This window comes from Macrotis lagotis, chromosome X (genome assembly GCF_037893015.1).
Source record: "Macrotis lagotis isolate mMagLag1 chromosome X, bilby.v1.9.chrom.fasta, whole genome shotgun sequence".
Lineage (NCBI taxonomy): Eukaryota > Metazoa > Chordata > Mammalia > Peramelemorphia > Peramelidae > Macrotis > Macrotis lagotis.
In genome coordinates this window covers 77,822,050-77,838,474 of record NC_133666.1, presented here as the reverse complement: position 1 = coordinate 77,838,474, position 16,425 = coordinate 77,822,050, and the positions used below count along the sequence as shown (strand labels likewise).

At 49.4% G+C, this 16,425-nt stretch overlaps 1 protein-coding gene across 2 annotated transcripts in view; it reads left to right on the top strand.

Moving 5' to 3' along the window:
* Positions 1-14,584: 14,584 nt before the first annotated feature.
* IQSEC2 (IQ motif and Sec7 domain ArfGEF 2) overlaps positions 14,585-16,425 on the top strand; it is a 36,069-nt gene continuing 34,228 nt past the window's right edge. Inside the window, exon 1 of one of the 2 annotated variants that reach the window (XM_074207254.1) lies at positions 14,585-15,459. In XM_074207254.1, the coding sequence (XP_074063355.1) occupies positions 14,585-15,459 (875 nt within the window). The remainder of the gene's footprint in view (positions 15,460-16,425) is intronic. The other variant, XM_074207256.1, reaches the window with a different exon arrangement.

Here is a 16,425-nt window from a genome sequence, read left to right as displayed (position 1 = left end):
GAGTACCCCGGCCTGGAGTCGCAGATGGTTCGGTCTTCCTTCTCGTACCCCCCCTCCACCGTCCCCCGGACCTGGATTTAGATGGTACAGCCCGGTCGACTGGAAGCCGCGGGAGGGGCTCCGCCCTCCCCCTCGGCGCCAGCCGCCCCCCTCCCCCACTTCCCTTCCTACTGGGAGTTCTGCGCCTGCTCCGGCCAAGGACCACGGAAAGGAGAACTCTGAACCGAGTTATAGACAGTGTGTGGGGGGGCTTGGGGTGCCTGGCGGTATTCCATCCTAAGGGCAGTTCTAGAGCCGTGGAGAGTGACACTGCGTGAGCCCAGTTAGGGGACCCTTGGAAGGACGGGGCAGTGAAGGAGTCGGAGTCGAGGTTGAATTCCAGGGACCCCGAGATTACCGGGCTTTGGCGGCAAATACCGAGATGAAATCTGGAGAAAGGAGAGGGTCGAGTCGGAAAAGCTGACTTCCCTCCAGAATTAGTGGGCCTACTCTTGCCACCAGTCTGGCTCCAGAAATGAAGGACTTGGCCCTGATCAGAGAACAGGACTAGATATTAGGGTGCCTTGTATGACCGGGTAGTGAGCTTCCTCGGCCTCAGTGGCAGGGCTTTTCTGGCAGTAGGTGCCTTCCTCATTTATTTCCTTCTTTCACTTAGTGTACCTTTGAACCAGCTCTGGAACTGAGTGCCTCCCCCTTCCTTCCCTGGAGCCCTGGGGACTTGAGAGCCTCCACCAGTTTCTCCCACCTCCATGGTGCAGCTCCTTGGAAAACGTGGGGAGGGGCTGAGAAGGAGCTCATTGGCAAGCTTGGTCGCTGTCTACAGCCTACTCAATGAATAATTAGTCATATGACCTCTCCCCGAAGACCATTAGGGAGAAGAAATTTTCCACCTTGAATTGCTTGGGACATTGGCCTGACTTTAAACCTCTTTGGGAAAAACTGATGAAGACGGGATAGCAGGAGGCCAAGCTGTAGGAGGACAACAATGTGATCAAGTCCCCTGGGGTCATTGTCCATCCACTGGGCTTCCCCTCCCCAGGCAGACTGCCCCCAGAGATTGAAAGAGGAGCTTCCATGGGCCTAGATGGCAGGCTTCTCCAGCTGTGTAAGAGTGTCATTCACAACACTGAGATGGAAAGCAAGGAGCTTGCCTCCAAGGCCCCGCAGATTAACATAGACAAGGTAGAAATTGAGCTGAAAGAGAAGGTGATACAGATAGAGGAGAAGGGAGGAGATCAAACATGACTGGGCCTGCCTTAGTTGGAGAGCCCAGAAAGGGGAGAGGAACACTTGGAATCAAAGTTCTTTGGGCCTCAAACATTTCAAGGTTCCAAGTCAGTTGCCCAAATGTCTGGGCCTATTTCTTTCTTTGTAAAAACAGATGGATGAACTAAGTAATGTCTCTCTTGTTCTCTGTGTCTCTCTATCACTCACTCACTCATACATGCATGTATACATGTGCTAGTGCACACTCCCAACACCTGAAAAATTGACCCAAAATAGATGCCATACGTGCAATGTGCTATGCACTAAGGGTTTGGGAAACTTATAGAAGGAAGAAGTAATTGTGGATTGGAGGTTGTAGATGATAGGATGGAGAAATAACCTGAAACTAGGGCTGGAAGCAATGCCTAGAATTGCCCCTTCCCCCAAAACACCCCAATTGAACCTTTGAAGGGCTGGGCTGAAGGTGGAGGAAAATGGACTAAGTCACCTTCCTCGTGAAGCTGAGCTAGCTGACTGATTTCATGGCCCTCTTGTTAGATAGCCCACTGGGCCTAGCTACCCTGGGAAGGAAGCCAAGTACCTGGCTAAAAGTTTTATTGAAAATAGTCAAAATAATCCATTTTGCACTTCAACCTTGCCCTCCCTTATAATATAGCTTAAGGTCTACTACAGCAGAGACTAAACTTCCCCATGACAGCTTGGAGTTTGAGAGGAACAGGCTGAAAGAGGATCTCGAGGGAGTTCCCATGTTCCAGTTGGCATCAAAGGACAAGAATGAGATAGTGAAGTCAAGAGTTTGGGGGGTGGGGGCATACTGGATAGAAATTTGATTCTTAGTCAGCTAGAGGTTCTCCTTCCTCCCTGCACTGAATCAGGAGTTCATTAATGAGACTGTGAGCCAGGTGTGGACTTTGTCCCCTTCCCAATTTGATGATGGCCAATGACTCAGAGCAGTTCGGTCCCTGCCACAAGTAGAAGCTTTCACCGGAGGAGGAAAGCATTGCTTAAAAGCAACTATTTAAGGCCATCCACTGGTCTTTATAAGATTTGAGAACCATGGAAGGTAGGTGTGCACACTCATGCTACAGCTGAGGGAACTGAGGCAAACAGAGGTAAAGTGACTTGTCTAGTGTCCAAGGTCAATGCCTTGTTCACTGTGGCACCCCTAGCTGCTTCATTACCTAAGAAGTGAACTAACTTGGCTGGGACTGCAATATTGAGAGCTCATCCTGCTATGACAGATGTTCAGAGACCTTCTGAGGTCTCATTAGAAGCACTTGGGGAAAGACCCTTTTTTCCCCTTATCTAGAAACTTCACCCAAGATGCTTCCTTTTTTTTTTAGGTTTTTGCAAGGCAAATGGGGTTAAGTGGCTTGCCCAAGGCCACATGGCTAAGTAATTATTAAGTGTCTGAGACCGGATTTGAACCCAGGTACTCCTGACTCCAAGGCCCGTGCTTGATTGGATTGGAATTCCCCATATCCCCCAACACTAGCCATGCTATTATCATCTACAAGGGCTCTTTCCCAGGACTCCATTCTCCATTTAAGATTGGAGGTGGTCCCTGATATCTACTTCAAGCTGGTTCCATTCTTTTTTGTTTTAATTTTTTTATTAAAGACAAAATAAGAAAAGCAAAAAACACATTGCCATGCACACAGCAGACCATAAGACAGGATTCAATATAAAACAATACATTTCCATTTCAAGAAAACACATATGATAAACATTACCCATTATTTTCGAAGCTGCCCTTGTAGCCAAGAAGATGACAATTAAGTGCAGATTTGTGTGTGTGTATACATATATACATAGATATCTATAGGCATATGCATATATGTAAAACCATGCTATACTTATTCCCACTTGTCATCTGTTTTTCTCTGAAGCTGGTCCAAGTCTTCCCATGTTTTTCTAAATCAATCAGCTCATCATTTCCTATACCACAGCAATTTTTCAACCCAATCACATTTTGAGAGATTATCTATAAAAAAGTTTTTCCCCTTATTTTCGGCTTTCCTTCTAGACTACATAGGTTTTATTTATCCAAGAAAATTTTGATTTAAATAGTCAAAATAATCCATTTTACACTTCAACATTGCTCTTCCTTATAATACAGCTTAAGGTCTACTACTGAATCTGCTTCCTTTATATCTTTTTCCCCTGGTTTCTTTGAAGTTCCCGACCTTTTATTCTTCTAAATGAATTTGTTATTTTTTCTAACTCAATAAGAGACTTTTTTAGTAATTTAATTGGGATGGCATTAGATAAATAAATTGGTTAGGTAAAATTGTCATTTTTTAAATGATAATTGGTTTTACCTACCATCAATAGTAATATTACTTCAGTTATTTAAATCTGACTATTTGTATAAAAAGTGTTTTATATTTATGTTCATATAGTTCCTCTGTTTTGCCAGGTACACTTTCAGCTATTTTCAGTAATTTTTCAGGAATTTTGATTTTAAATGATCTAAAGCTGTTGAATAACATGGCTAATATATGGTGTAGTTTCTCTATTTTTCTCCTTTTTGTTTTGTTTTTGGGGGGATTTTTTTTGGTGTTTTTTTTGCAAGGCAATGGGATTAAGTGATTTGCCCAAGGTTACAGAGCTTTATTAAATATCTGAGGCTGGATTTGACCTCAGGCACTCCTTATCTGAGGCTGGATTTGACCTCAGGCACTCCTGACTCCAGGGCAGGTGCTCCATCCACTGTGCCACCTAGCTGCCCCTATTTTTCTCTTTTTGATGAAATTTATTTTAGCTCTAACTTTGAGGTCGTGATTGCTTTTTTTTTTTAAGTTTTTGCAAGGCAAATGGGGTTAAGTGGCTTGCCCAAAGCCACACAGCTAGGTAATTATTAAGTGTCTGAGACCGGATTTGAACCCAGGTACTCCTGACTCCAGGGCCAGTGCTTTATCCACTGTGCCACCTAGCCGCCCCATGATTGCTTTTTTAACAAGATAAATTCAACTCCTGATTTTTATTTGATGTTAGTGTGTATCTCTCTCATTTTTAGAGCATTTTCTGAAAGCAACTGAAGGGAAAAATCAGTTTACTCATTTTATAAGATCATTTCAAATACTAACCATCCAAGGCCTGATTGACTGATCCATGAACTCTACTGATTATCGGCAGCTGTAATTCCAGGAGCTGTTTATCCTTGAAAGAAGTTGGTTACCTCCTTCAGGATAAACGATTTAATTAAGAATATGCCGTTTACGAGTACATGGCCTTCAGCAGGTCACACAATCTACAGATGGTTTTCTAAATTTATTACTGAATACTGGAACTTAGCCCAAACCTTGGCTTTATGCCTTCTTTGTCCTCTAATGTATAAAAATCACTTTCGGGTTAAAAAACACTGAAGCCTCACCCATGGAGCTGACGAGTTGCCTGGGATTCTCCCCTTCGGGTCTCATGCTGGATTGATCTGGGGCTTCCCCAGCATTGACTTTGAGAGACGGTGTTCCCCCGAAGTGGTGATGTTTTCTTTTTCTTTTTCCTCTATCTTAATAATTATTGTAATAGTTTTAATACTCTGTGTAATTTTGTATTGTTTGTGTCAGTGTCGTTCGTCTTATTGTCCTATTCCTTGTTTAGTTTAATAAATCCCTATTAAAATTTGTTGTATGAGAGTGTCATTTTGTGGGAGCAGATCCACGAACACTTAAAATCACAATACAGCAACGTATTGTTGAATTCAAATTTTTCATCTGTTGTCAGTTTCCATTCCATGGGTAAATTCATCCCATTCACATTCTAAGCTATAATTACTTGTATGTTTTTCTTCTTATTTTTCCTCACTATCCTTCTCACCCAATTCCTATCCCTCCTCACTCCTCTGCTTTACTTCTCCCCACTACTTGATCCTCCTATTCCTTAACCTACCCACTCCTCCAAGAATCTCTCCTCTATCTTCTCCCTAGACCCTATCCCCTTACCCTCTTTCTTTCTGAATTTAGAAGACTTTTATATCCTTCTAGATATATGGTTGCAGCACTACCCACCCTCCCCTCTACTAGCTTCTTCTGTATCAATTTTTTTCCTTTTTTTTTGCCTCATTCGAATGAGATAATTCTTCTTTTAATCTCTCCCTACACAGTTAATTTTTTTAGAATCAGTTTAGCCCAAGCCTTTCTTTCAAACTACCTAAATATAAATGACAGTCATAAAAGAACTAATATATTCATATGTTATTATTCATATATAAGAAGTAAACAATTTGACTTATCGAGTCCCTTATAATGGATCCTTAATGTTTACGTTATATTTCTCTTAGATGATAGGTTGAATTTTCCCTTAAGTTCTGCTGTTTTTGTCATAAATATCTGAAAGTCTTTCAGTTTTGTGAAATGTCCAGGTTTTTTTGTTTTTGTTTTTTTTTTAATTTTCATTCAGGATTATACGCAACTTTGTTGGGTAAATTAGCCTTGATCATAATTGATCATAATCCCAGCTCTCTCTTACTCTCTTTTTAATAGATTCTGCTCCAACCCTTTGATTTGATTTATTTTTTTTTTGGCAAGGCAGTGGCATTAAATGACTTGCCCAAGGTCACACAGCTAGGTAATTATGAAGTGTCTGAGGCCAATCCCAGTTCTTTTGCTTTACAAAACATAATTCTTCTAAGACATTCAGTTCTCCAAGTTAGTAGCTCCTAGGTCTTATATAATTCTTATTGTGGCTCCACAATATTAAAATTTTTTGTTGTTACTTACTTTTTAAGTTCTTCCAAGAATTCTTTTTGTGCTTGAGAGTATTTGACACTTCTCATTGAAAAAGGACTAGCTTTTTTAGCTCCATTAGCTTATTCTGACTATGAACCCAGATCTTCTCAGTCCCCATTGTAGCTATCTGTGGTTGGGTTCTTTCTCCTTTGTTCAGTTTTATTTATTTTTTAGTAGCTATTGGTGTAATCGAGTTCTAGTCCTGAGGTATGGGGAGTAATGCCCTAAGCCTCAGGTCCTTCTTACTGTTATTTGGGGTGTGTCCCAGGGCTCAAACTTGGGTTCTCCTCTCCACCTCCAAGTTAGGGCTAGAGCCCCCAGCTATGCTGTGATGATCTTACTCTCTGTGGTCCTCCTGGTGGCTGCCAACTACAGCTGTCCTCTATGCCTTGGAACTGAAACCAGGGACTCTGCTCTTCTTCAAGTGCCCACAGCCAGCATGGTCTTTGCCTGCCTCTCTGCTTCTGCATTCAGCAAAACAGGTGGGTGCTAGCTCCTTCCTATGGTATCAGCAACCTGACCCATACATGTCCAGTTAGTTCAGCTGTGCTTGGCATCTCTTGATAATGGAAGGTCCCTCTTTCTCTTCCTCAGCACAGCCTTCAGACCCCCACTCTGAAAGTTTCTAAGGCTAAGCCTGCCTTCTAATCTCAGTTGTCCCCTGGACTTGGTTCTGCAGAGCTGGCCTGAAAGTGTTTGTATTTCACTTAGGCCCAACTTCTTGCCCTTGGATATCAAGTCTTTCCTGGGGTTTTCTCAAGTTGTCTTTGCCCTGACTTTTGTTTATTTCTGCTGTTCTATATTACCTCTGAGGCAATGTTCTGGCTTTTTTCTGTGGAGGAAATTTGGAGAACCCAAATTTTCAGACCTATTCTGCCAGTTTTCTAGAATCCTCTCCGAGATGGTGCTATTTTGCCTTTCTCACCCCTCTTCAGGAAGTGGCACCCAGCAACTTTCTAACATTTATGCCTGGGAAGCCATGATTGAGATTAATTATAGTGACCCCTTCTAGGACCTGAAGCAGAAGAGTGAGGAGGGATAGAAACTGGGTGAGAAGGATAGTGAGGAAAAATAAAAAGGAGAAAAATATACAAGTAATTATAGCTTAGAATATGAATGGGATGAATTTACCCATGAAATGGAAACTGACAACAAATTAAAAATTTGACAGTATGTAGTTCTCCATATCTAACCCTGAGATCAATTTGCAAGGAGAGGGCCTAATGACCACTTATAAGGAAGACAGATTCCCATACAGATTGGGCTTGGACTCACTCTTAGGAGAGTCTCTGGGCTAGGAAGCCCATGCTTCAGCATGAATAGAGCATGAACTTGAGTGTTTCTTTTGAGGTACCTCTTCACTAGAAGGCAGGATGCAGACAGGCCCTTCGTGGGCCAGACCAGAGAGTGCTAGGATTCCATGCTTTCTGTGGGGTGGGGGTGGGGGGGTAGAAGCCAGGGCTTGGCCCAACCCAGCTGCTTTGGTGGCATATAAAGGCCAGGGCTCACCTTTCTTCTCTGCCAACTGGGACTCTTGGGCCAAAGACATTGAGGAGGAGAGGAATACTTTGAGCAGCAGAGATTGACAAGTATTTTTAGGGTTAGAAATTGTACATTTGGCTCCTGCCACAAAGAGTTTTTGTGAGAAGTTCTGGGTGACATCAGATGGTGAACAGGGCCTAGGCCTCAGCCAGTTCGGAGCACTACCTCCAAACAGCTGAAGGGCTTGTCAGTGGAAGAAGGGTCAATCTGGTTCTTTGTGACTCCAAAGGGCCAGACCAGGATCTGTGGCTCAGGAGAGTGGTGTCAGACAGAGTCTACACGCCTTCTGCAAAGACTGGGTCAGCCTTGAGAATTTGAGGGTTCGGCCCTCAGTGCTTTGAAGGGTTTCCAGAAGTGAGCATGTTTCCAGGGCCTATGAGGGAAAGAAGTCATTGACTCTTGTTTGGTTTTAGTTCTTTTTCCCTCTCCTCCAACAAGGGGACTGTATTATCATCAAGGTGCTGGTGTTTGGCCCCACTAGATACCCAGATGCTAACCCTGACAAGCAGTAGTGTGCATCGTGGTTCAGCTCCAACCCCTTTGTATGGACAGCAGAGCTGCAGAAAGCAGACCTAGAGCCTGGGAAGGGGGGCCAGGGGCCTTAGAGAGCAAGGCTTCTGGCTTTGTTGATCTCTGGTCTTTGTACCACTTAAGGCAAGTTGAAGCAGTGTGAGTGGCATGGGATGGGAGGAGCCTATGACTTCCTTGAGAGTCATGTATATCCTGAAATAAAATTGAAAATCTTTCTTTTAGATGGCATCCAATGCCAGTTTCATTCATAATTGTATAAAAATGACAGTGTGTAGTTCTCCATATCTAACCCTGAGATCGATTTGCAAGGAGAGGGCCTAATGACCACTTATTAGGAAGACAGATTCCCATACAGATTGGGCTTGGATTCACTCTTAGAACTCCTTTTGTTGATCAGGAAGATTCTGAGATGAAGGGAGGTAGGGCATCCCATGCCCTACTCTTTTGAGTCCTGGGCCCTTCAGGGAAGGAACCCTTGGGGTAGAGTATAACCTGAGAAGGAGGAGAGGTAGGAAGACCTAGATGCCTGTGGTCTTGACTCATCAGGTTCTAAGCCCCATCAGCCTGAAGCAGAGTAGATCTAAGGAGTTGTTTGAGGTCTGAAGAGCACCTTCTGTCTTGAGAAGAAGGGAATTTCCTTCTTCACAGTCATCCAAACCATTCTACCTTTGTGCTTACCATTGCCCAAGCCTCATCCTAAGATTTTGGAGAACTTGAAAGTATCTTCTTGTTGATTTGAGTTTGAAGACCCAGAACTATATCTCAACAGGAAGAGTAGGACTGTGCTAGATTGACATATGAAGCCCCTTCTCTCTCTCTCTCTCTCTCTCTCTCTCTCTCTCTCTCTCTCTCTCTTTCTCTCTGTGCTGTGCTTCCTGGGCACAGCAAGACAGGTGGGCTTAAGGCCTCTTTTGATGGGTGGAGAGGTCTTGGGGACAGGAGCCAGGCTCATGACTTTTCTTGCTAGGCCTAGAGCCCAATGGTAGGATGTAGGGAATGTGGTATGGAGCCTTCCTATCTGGCATCTGCAGGGTTAAAAATCCCTCTCTGCCAAGTTCTTTGGAACCCATTGTCATGGGAACCAGTTTGGCAGCCTAGCCAGTGTTAAGAGCTAAGGTGGGGGTTGGAAGGCCTGCTTGGCAGGTTGTCGGGCGGTCGAGCAGGCAGGCAGTGGGTGGCTTCAATTTCTTCTCTAGAAACCATGGGGTTTGTGACTTGGAGCCCAACCCAGGGCTTCAGAATTCAACATTGCTGCCAGACCATAGTCACATCCTCAGTAAGAACAGCTTGGCTAACCAAGAAAGGACCTTGGAGGCCCTTTATTCTGACCCCTTTGTTTCATTGAACTTGGGGAAGGGACTTGGCCAAGATCACACAGCAGTTAACAAGTATATCAGTGGCTAACCTGATTCCCATAAATGGCTCTTGCCTGGGGAGTTTCTGCTTGTAGTTTGTTCAGTACCATTAGAGCCTTCAAGGAACAGACCTTAGGTCTTGTTCCCTCTGCCTGCCAACCAGCAGCCTGGGCTTCGTTATTCTTCCTAGTTCCATCCTGTCTTGACCCAGTGCCCTACCTCCTCCCCCCAGCAGCCTTCCCCATTCTAGGCCAGTTAGCCACCCATCTCTCTGGAACCCACCCGCAAGCCAGCAGCACTGCTGCCCCTCCACCATCACCACAGCCGGCAGTGTGGGCGGGCAGGCGGTTGGGCTAGGATGCCAGGAGGGAGACAACATGTGCCTCTGTGTATGTGTGTGACTGGAGGGTTGGGGGGGGGGGGATAGAGCTGCTGGGCAGCTTCACACCCAATGTAGCCTTGGTTTTGGGAGTGTTAGGGTACTTCTTAGCTCTTTAGACCTGGCCCCTTCTCAAGTTATGCTGTCCTTTTTTTATAAGCTGTCCCATATCACAGCAAGTCACACTCCTGGTTCCTGGCTCTCTGGGCCTCAGGCAAATAGCCCCTTTTTTCTTAATGTCTCCCAACCAGCACCACCCCTCACCCAGAGTTTAGGTGTGTCTCCTCTGTTGGAGAGGAGCTCAGAGGTCTAGACTTTAATCATTTCTCTTATGGTTCCCCCATTCCAGTCTCTCTCCTCTGCAATTCGGTCTCCACACAGCTGCCAAAATCATCTTCCCAAAGCCATTTCCCTACTCCAGATGCTTCAAGTGACTCCTGGATGTCCTTCAGACTTGGTTTTGTGAGTGGAGAGAAGGGGTGCAAGAAAGGTTGCAGAACTTGGTAATGAATTAAATGGAAAGGGGAGGCGATGATAGGGGAGAAGGAAGCACTGGGTAGGGGGGACTGAGGTTACAAATCCAGGATGAAGCTTTGCAATTTGCTTAGGAAAAGAACAGGAATTCTGTTTTGGACACAACAGGTTGGAACGTCTGGCAGGAAGTTGGGGATGTAAAGCCAGAGCTCAAGAGGAAAATGTGCACTGCTTCAGATAGACTGACAGGCCCACATGCCGAAGAAGTGCCCAGGACAGAGCTTTGGAGTGCCCACAGTCAGAGGGCAGGAGAGAGATGAGTCTCCAGCAAAGGAGGCAGAGAAGGAGCAATCAGACAGGGAGGAGGAGAGCCAGGGATAGGAGAGGTTGGGGAGCAGGGTTCCAAGCTGCAGAGAGGTTCTAGAGGAGGGAAATGATGGTTGATGAGAAGACAAATCAACATTTCTATAGTGCCAGTAACCCTGGGAGGTAGATAATATTATGTTCTAGCTAAGGAAACTGAGTCTGAGTGGATGACAGCCCTGGAGTCAGGAGCGCCTGAGTTCAAATGGAGCCTCAGACACATAATAATTACCTAGCTGTGTGACCTTTGGCAAGTCACTTAACCCCATTGCCTTGCAAAAACCAAAAAAAAATGAGATCATTCATAACCTTGGAGAGATCCATTTCAGTTGAATGATGAGGTCGGAATTAGCCAGATTGTGAGGGGTTGAGAAGTGAGTGGGAGGTGAGAAAGTGGAGGCATCAAGTGTAGACAGCTTTTTCTAGGAGTTTGACTGAGAAAGGAGGAAGCTGAAGTTGGGTTAGGTGGTGGGGACCATCCAAAGGGGCAAGCTTCTAGAGGAGATGGGATTAAGGGCACATGTCAAATGGTTGATCTTGGTGAGAAGAGCACATCACTTAGTAGAGAATGCAGCAAGAAAGGAGAGATATGGATGAAATTTAGGGGGTTTGAAGCCCAGCCAGGTCCCATTTGATGTCAATACTGAATAGTGTCTTGGGAGGGAGATTAGGACCCCAGAGATAGATAGATAGATAGATAGATAGATAGATAGATAGATAGATAAGTTCCCCATGTATAAGATGTACCTTATTTTGGGGGGCTGAAATTTGAAGAAAAATATTACATAAAGTTACTGAACTCAAATTTTATTCATCATAAAATTCCTACAACTCCTCATCTGTATTGAATGACGAATCAGTGTCTTAGGAGAGGCTCTGCTTGTGCTCTGGTCTGGGGGTGACCACAAGCACTCCTTGGTCAAGTCTGGTATGTGGATACATGCTTCATTCAATCTATTTCATGGACCTGAAGTGCCCCTTTTTTCCTCCTTTGAAATCAGTTACTTCTTTTTCATCAACATTCCTTCTTGCCTCCTGCTGAACCATTTCTGTAGACACAGGAATTCTACTGGCCTTTTGCTCTTCAGTCCATCTCTTCAATTTGTTCTCTAACTCAGGCCATTTGGCTGACTTGCCTTTCATGGCCTTCATCTGCTGGAGCCTTTTTAGTTGGGTTTCTTCTTCCTGTAGCCAGTCTCGGATTGTTTCTCAATTGGAGAAAGACCAGACCGACATTCAGCAGCACGATTTCCATTCACTTTGGCAAACTGGATCACTTTGAAGTGGAATTCAGCATTGGACAAAAATCTTTTGTGAGTCATTTATGGGCAGAATGTGGCAAAATGGCACCTAATATTCCAGTAACGAATTTGAAATGATGAGCACAAAGACCAACAGCCTGAAAAAGCAGGAAATGCCAGTCAAAAAACCTACCACTGTATGAGACACTCCCAGGTTTTAGACCTGAAAAAGGGTGCATCTTATATATGGGGAAATATGGTGGATAGACAGAAAGATTGGAAACTCATCCACCTATAGTTGAGAGCTGAGGAGGTTACTGAATAAGAGTGTTGAGAGAGGAGAGCCTGGAAGAGAGAGAGATTTGTGGTACACCCAGTTAGGATTCTGGCTGTGAATGATGATCATTCCCCCATTTGCTAAGAGTGATTTCAACTTGTGCTACCCACAACACTTGAGCTGACAAACCAGATTGCAATGCAATTGGGAATTGTTTAACAATAAAAAAAAATACAATTTAACAGAGATAATGTTATTATGTGGTTTTTCTAAGTTGCTATGCAGCCCTCAGGGATCCTTCATGCAGCCTAACAGGCACTCATTCTAGGCAAGTTTGACATTGGTTAAGTTCCTTTTCAGTTTTGACACTTTTTGATTCTTGGGTCTTGCCAGTAGAGGGAGATGGAAATGAATGAGCCAGGAGTCCCCACTGCTCTTGAAGGGGGCAGGGGGGGGCAAATTGTCGAAGGAGGGAGAGAGATCTGTAGGTGAAGGGCTTGGGGGGAAGATATAAAGGGTGGGAGAGGAAGAGTCAGAGACTAAGCTTCTTGTTCACCACCTCTGGTTGGGGATTTGCTAAAAGGAAAAAATTCTGGCCATCCTCTCCTGTAGATCCCTTGTCAGTCTCATGACTAATTACTGGGGGAGCTGTTGGCCTGGAGGGCTCCCTTTGCCTGCTTTTTGGGGGTATGATGGTTTTTGTGATTCTTGGGGTTGAGGGCCAGCCTGCTCACTGCTGTGGGAGCTGCCTACCTGGATTTCTTCTTACAGACCAGTCTTTCATGCTGAATTCCTTGCCCCCTTTCCCAGGGATTCCAATATGGGCTAAGATGGAAGACGGGAGGTACAGGAAAAAGTGGGAGCCAGGGGTGAGGTGAGATGGAGGATGGGTCTGGCTTGGCTTTCTGCACACAACTGACCAGGGCAAATGGATCCTGGAGCTGGGTGTCTACTTCAAGAATCAAAGTTGGGGTTTGGAGAGGAGCTGAGATTAGGAAAGGTGGGGGGCTAGATGGGGGGAACAGGAGGAAGGAGAGAGGGACTGAGAGAAAGGTGAAGGAGTTTCATGGTAAGTTCGTAGAGGCCAAGGGGTGGATTTTGTCTCTTGATCTCTGTATGTATCGGTCTGTCTTTCTCCTTGCTGCCTTTGTTTTATTTTCTTGTTCTGTGGTTCCAGAGTGACGTGGGAGTCTGGGCTCAGGGCTTTGGGAAGCAAAGGTGTCCCCCCTGTCGAGGTGCTCCCTGGCAGCTTCAAGTGGTGGAGCTGGTGTTCAGGGAGCTGTTTGGAGATGAGGCAGTCAAGGAATACGCCTTTATGGCCCCCTATTGGGGACCCTCCGGTTAGCTGGCTAATTAGCTGGATGGAACCTCCGGATTCACTCCTGATCTTCCCCCCTCTCCTCCCCAGAGAGCCGTGTTTTGAGTCTCTGCACGTCTGTAGCAACCCCTCAGAGGTGACTGAGACTCACTCCCCACTGGCTGTAGTGCTCTGGGACGCCACCATCCCTTCTTTCCCCAACAACCTTCCTATGCTAGCAGAGTGCCCGGACGGCCCGATGCCTGCCTGCCTGAAGGCTTCCGGGCTGCTATTGAAGGAAAGGGCTCTACCCAGCGCGTATTCCTGGGGACTCCTCCTGTACCCCCAGCCCTTGGCACTTGGCCTCCTTGGCTCCGTGGGCCTTCAGCCGTCCGGGGGCCCAAGACCCCGGCTGGGAGAGCCGATCGCCAGCGAAGCTTTCGTCGAGCAGAGCCTTGGGGGAGGCCAAGAAGGGGAGTCTGGCTTTTCGGGGGGGCTGCCCCCGGCCGGGGGGGCGCCTGGCTCAGGCGAGGTGGAGAGGGGGAAGCAAGAGAGGAGGGGAAAGACGGAAGGGGGACTGAAGAAGAGGAGGAGGAGCGAAGGCTCCGGGCCGGAGGGGGCGGGGACTGGAGGCGCTGTCCGGCTTAGGCCAGGGGGACCCGGGCGCGCGGGGGAGGGGCCGGGGGGCTGGATGCGGGGCGGAGACGAGGGAGGCGGAGCTAGCGGGGGGCAGCAGGGAAGGCGGTGCCAGGGGCGGGCCCGGGGCGGGCCCGGGGGCGGGCTCGGTACGGGCACTGCGCAGTGACTCCGCAGCGGAGCCTGAGCCCGAGCCGGAACCGGAGCCCCGGCCAGCTCCGCGCCCCCCCCCCCCACCTTCCCTAGCTCGCACGGTTCTCCTTGCCTCCCCCCTCCCCCTTCCCCCGGGGCTCCTGTCAGCCCCTTCCTCCTCCCTCTCCCCCTCCTCCTCGTCCTCGTCCTCCTCCTCCCCCTGTTGGCCCCCTTTCCTGGGCCAGCAGCCCCCGTGCGCGCCCGCGGTCCCCGGCGGCCCCCTCCCCCCGGGCCGGCCGCAGCCTCGGCGCCGGGCCCCGGGGGGGGAGGACAGAGAGGCGGCGGCGGCGGCGGCGGCGGCCGAGGCGGCCGCCGCTGGGGACTGTGGGCCGAGGCCCCCATGGACGAGTCGGGGGGCGGCGCGGGGGGGGCCGCCGGGGAGAGCCCCAGCCGCGCCGTGGAGTACCTGCTGGAGCTCAACAACATCATCGAGGGCCAGCAGCAGCTGCTGGAGACGCAGCGCAGGCGCATCGAGGAGCTGGAGGGCCAGGTGGAGCGGCTGAGCCGGGAGAACCGCGACCTGCGCGCCGGCGCCGCGGGGCCCCTGCAGGCCCGGGAGAGCCCCTACCAGAACCTGCGCGACACCCAGCGCCTGCACCTGCGCCGCGAGCCCCGGCCGGCCCACCCGCCCCGGGCGCCGCCGCCGCCGCCCCTGGCCCCCCCCGCCGCCGCCGCCAAGGCGGCCCCCGCCATCCCCCCTCACCACCACCACCACCACCACCACCACCACCACCGCGGGGAGCCCCCCAGGGACGGGCCTTTTGGCGGCGGCGGCGGCGGCGGCAGCGGCAGCGGGGGGGCCCCCTGCCACCTGCACCACGAGCGAGCCGCCAACGCCGGCCGGGACTGCCCCGGTAGCCGCCACCACCCCTGCGAGGAGCCCGCTCCGTACCCGGGAGGGGGAGGCGGAGGGCCCCGGGGGGAGCAGCCTCCCCCGCCGCCGCTGCCGCCGCAGCCGCCGCAGCAGCAGCCCCCCCAGGCGCCGCCGCCGCAGCCCCCCCAGGCGCCGCCGCCGCAGCCCCCCCAGGCGCCACCGCAGCCGCCAGCGCAGCAGCAGCAGCAGCAGCAGCAGCAGCAGCAGCAGCAGCCGCCGCAGCCCCCGCAGCCGCCCCGGGGCCAGATGAGCCGAGGGGCCTCCAGGAGCTCCAGTCCGGGGGCAGGTGGGGGCCACAGCACCAGCGGCAGCACCAGCCCGGCCACGACCCTCCGGAGAAAGTAAGGCTGGCCAGTGCCGGGAGTCCCGGCCTGGTGGGGGGGACAGGGGCGGAGGGGCCGAGTGTGCCTGCGCGCGCCCGTGCACACCTGGGGGTCTTTACAGCTGCCAAATGGGAGTGGGAGGGCCGCGCCTGCTCCTGAGCTCTCGAGTTCACCCTCCCTCTCAGGGTACCGCTCCGATGCCAGCCCCCCCCCCCATGGCTCCTACTCCTTTTCTCCGGAAATTTTTTTGGGGCCCCCGTTCCTGGAGGCCAGAAACCTGCTGCTGCTTCTTTCCTACCTGTGGGCCCTGTGTAACAGGGAGGGATCCCCTAAAGGAGCGCTTGGCAGCTGGCCATCTCTACCTCTTCTCTGGCTCCCTCTACTTCTTTTCTCACACCCTGATCCTGGCCCTGTTGGCCACTTGTCTGCTACGGCCCCCTCTAGGGTCTCCTCCCATCTTGCCTGGCAGAATTGAAAAAGAGAATGTGTCAGGGACCTCTCCTGACCCTTAAAGCCTTTGCCCCGACTTCCTCTTCAGGCTGTGTCTCTCTGGTGGTAGGGCTCTGACTTTCTGAGGCTGAGTAGAAAGAAGGTTATAGCCACTGTGTCACTGCTTAGAGATCACCCTCCCAAGACAGGTCGATCTTGGTGGAAAAGCAGGGGGTGTGTTGTTCTGCTGATGGGAGGGAAGTGGTTCCCACCAGCAGAGGGTAAAATAAGAAGGGGGGGGAGCTGCAAACCTAGCTCCCTTGACTGCCTTTCATTTGCCCTTTGAGCTTGGGAAAACTTCTTGCTTTGCCCTGCCACTTTTCCCTTCTTGGGCTCATCTGGCCCATCAAAGCCAGTCTACTAAGGGGATCCTTTTCATCTCAAGAGTCCCAGAATGCTTCCTTGGCTTTCTCCCACTCACCTGCCCCTGCATTGCCTGGCTTTCTCCTGGGCATCTCTCTCTCTCCTCTCTCTCTGTCTCTCTCTCTGTCTCTC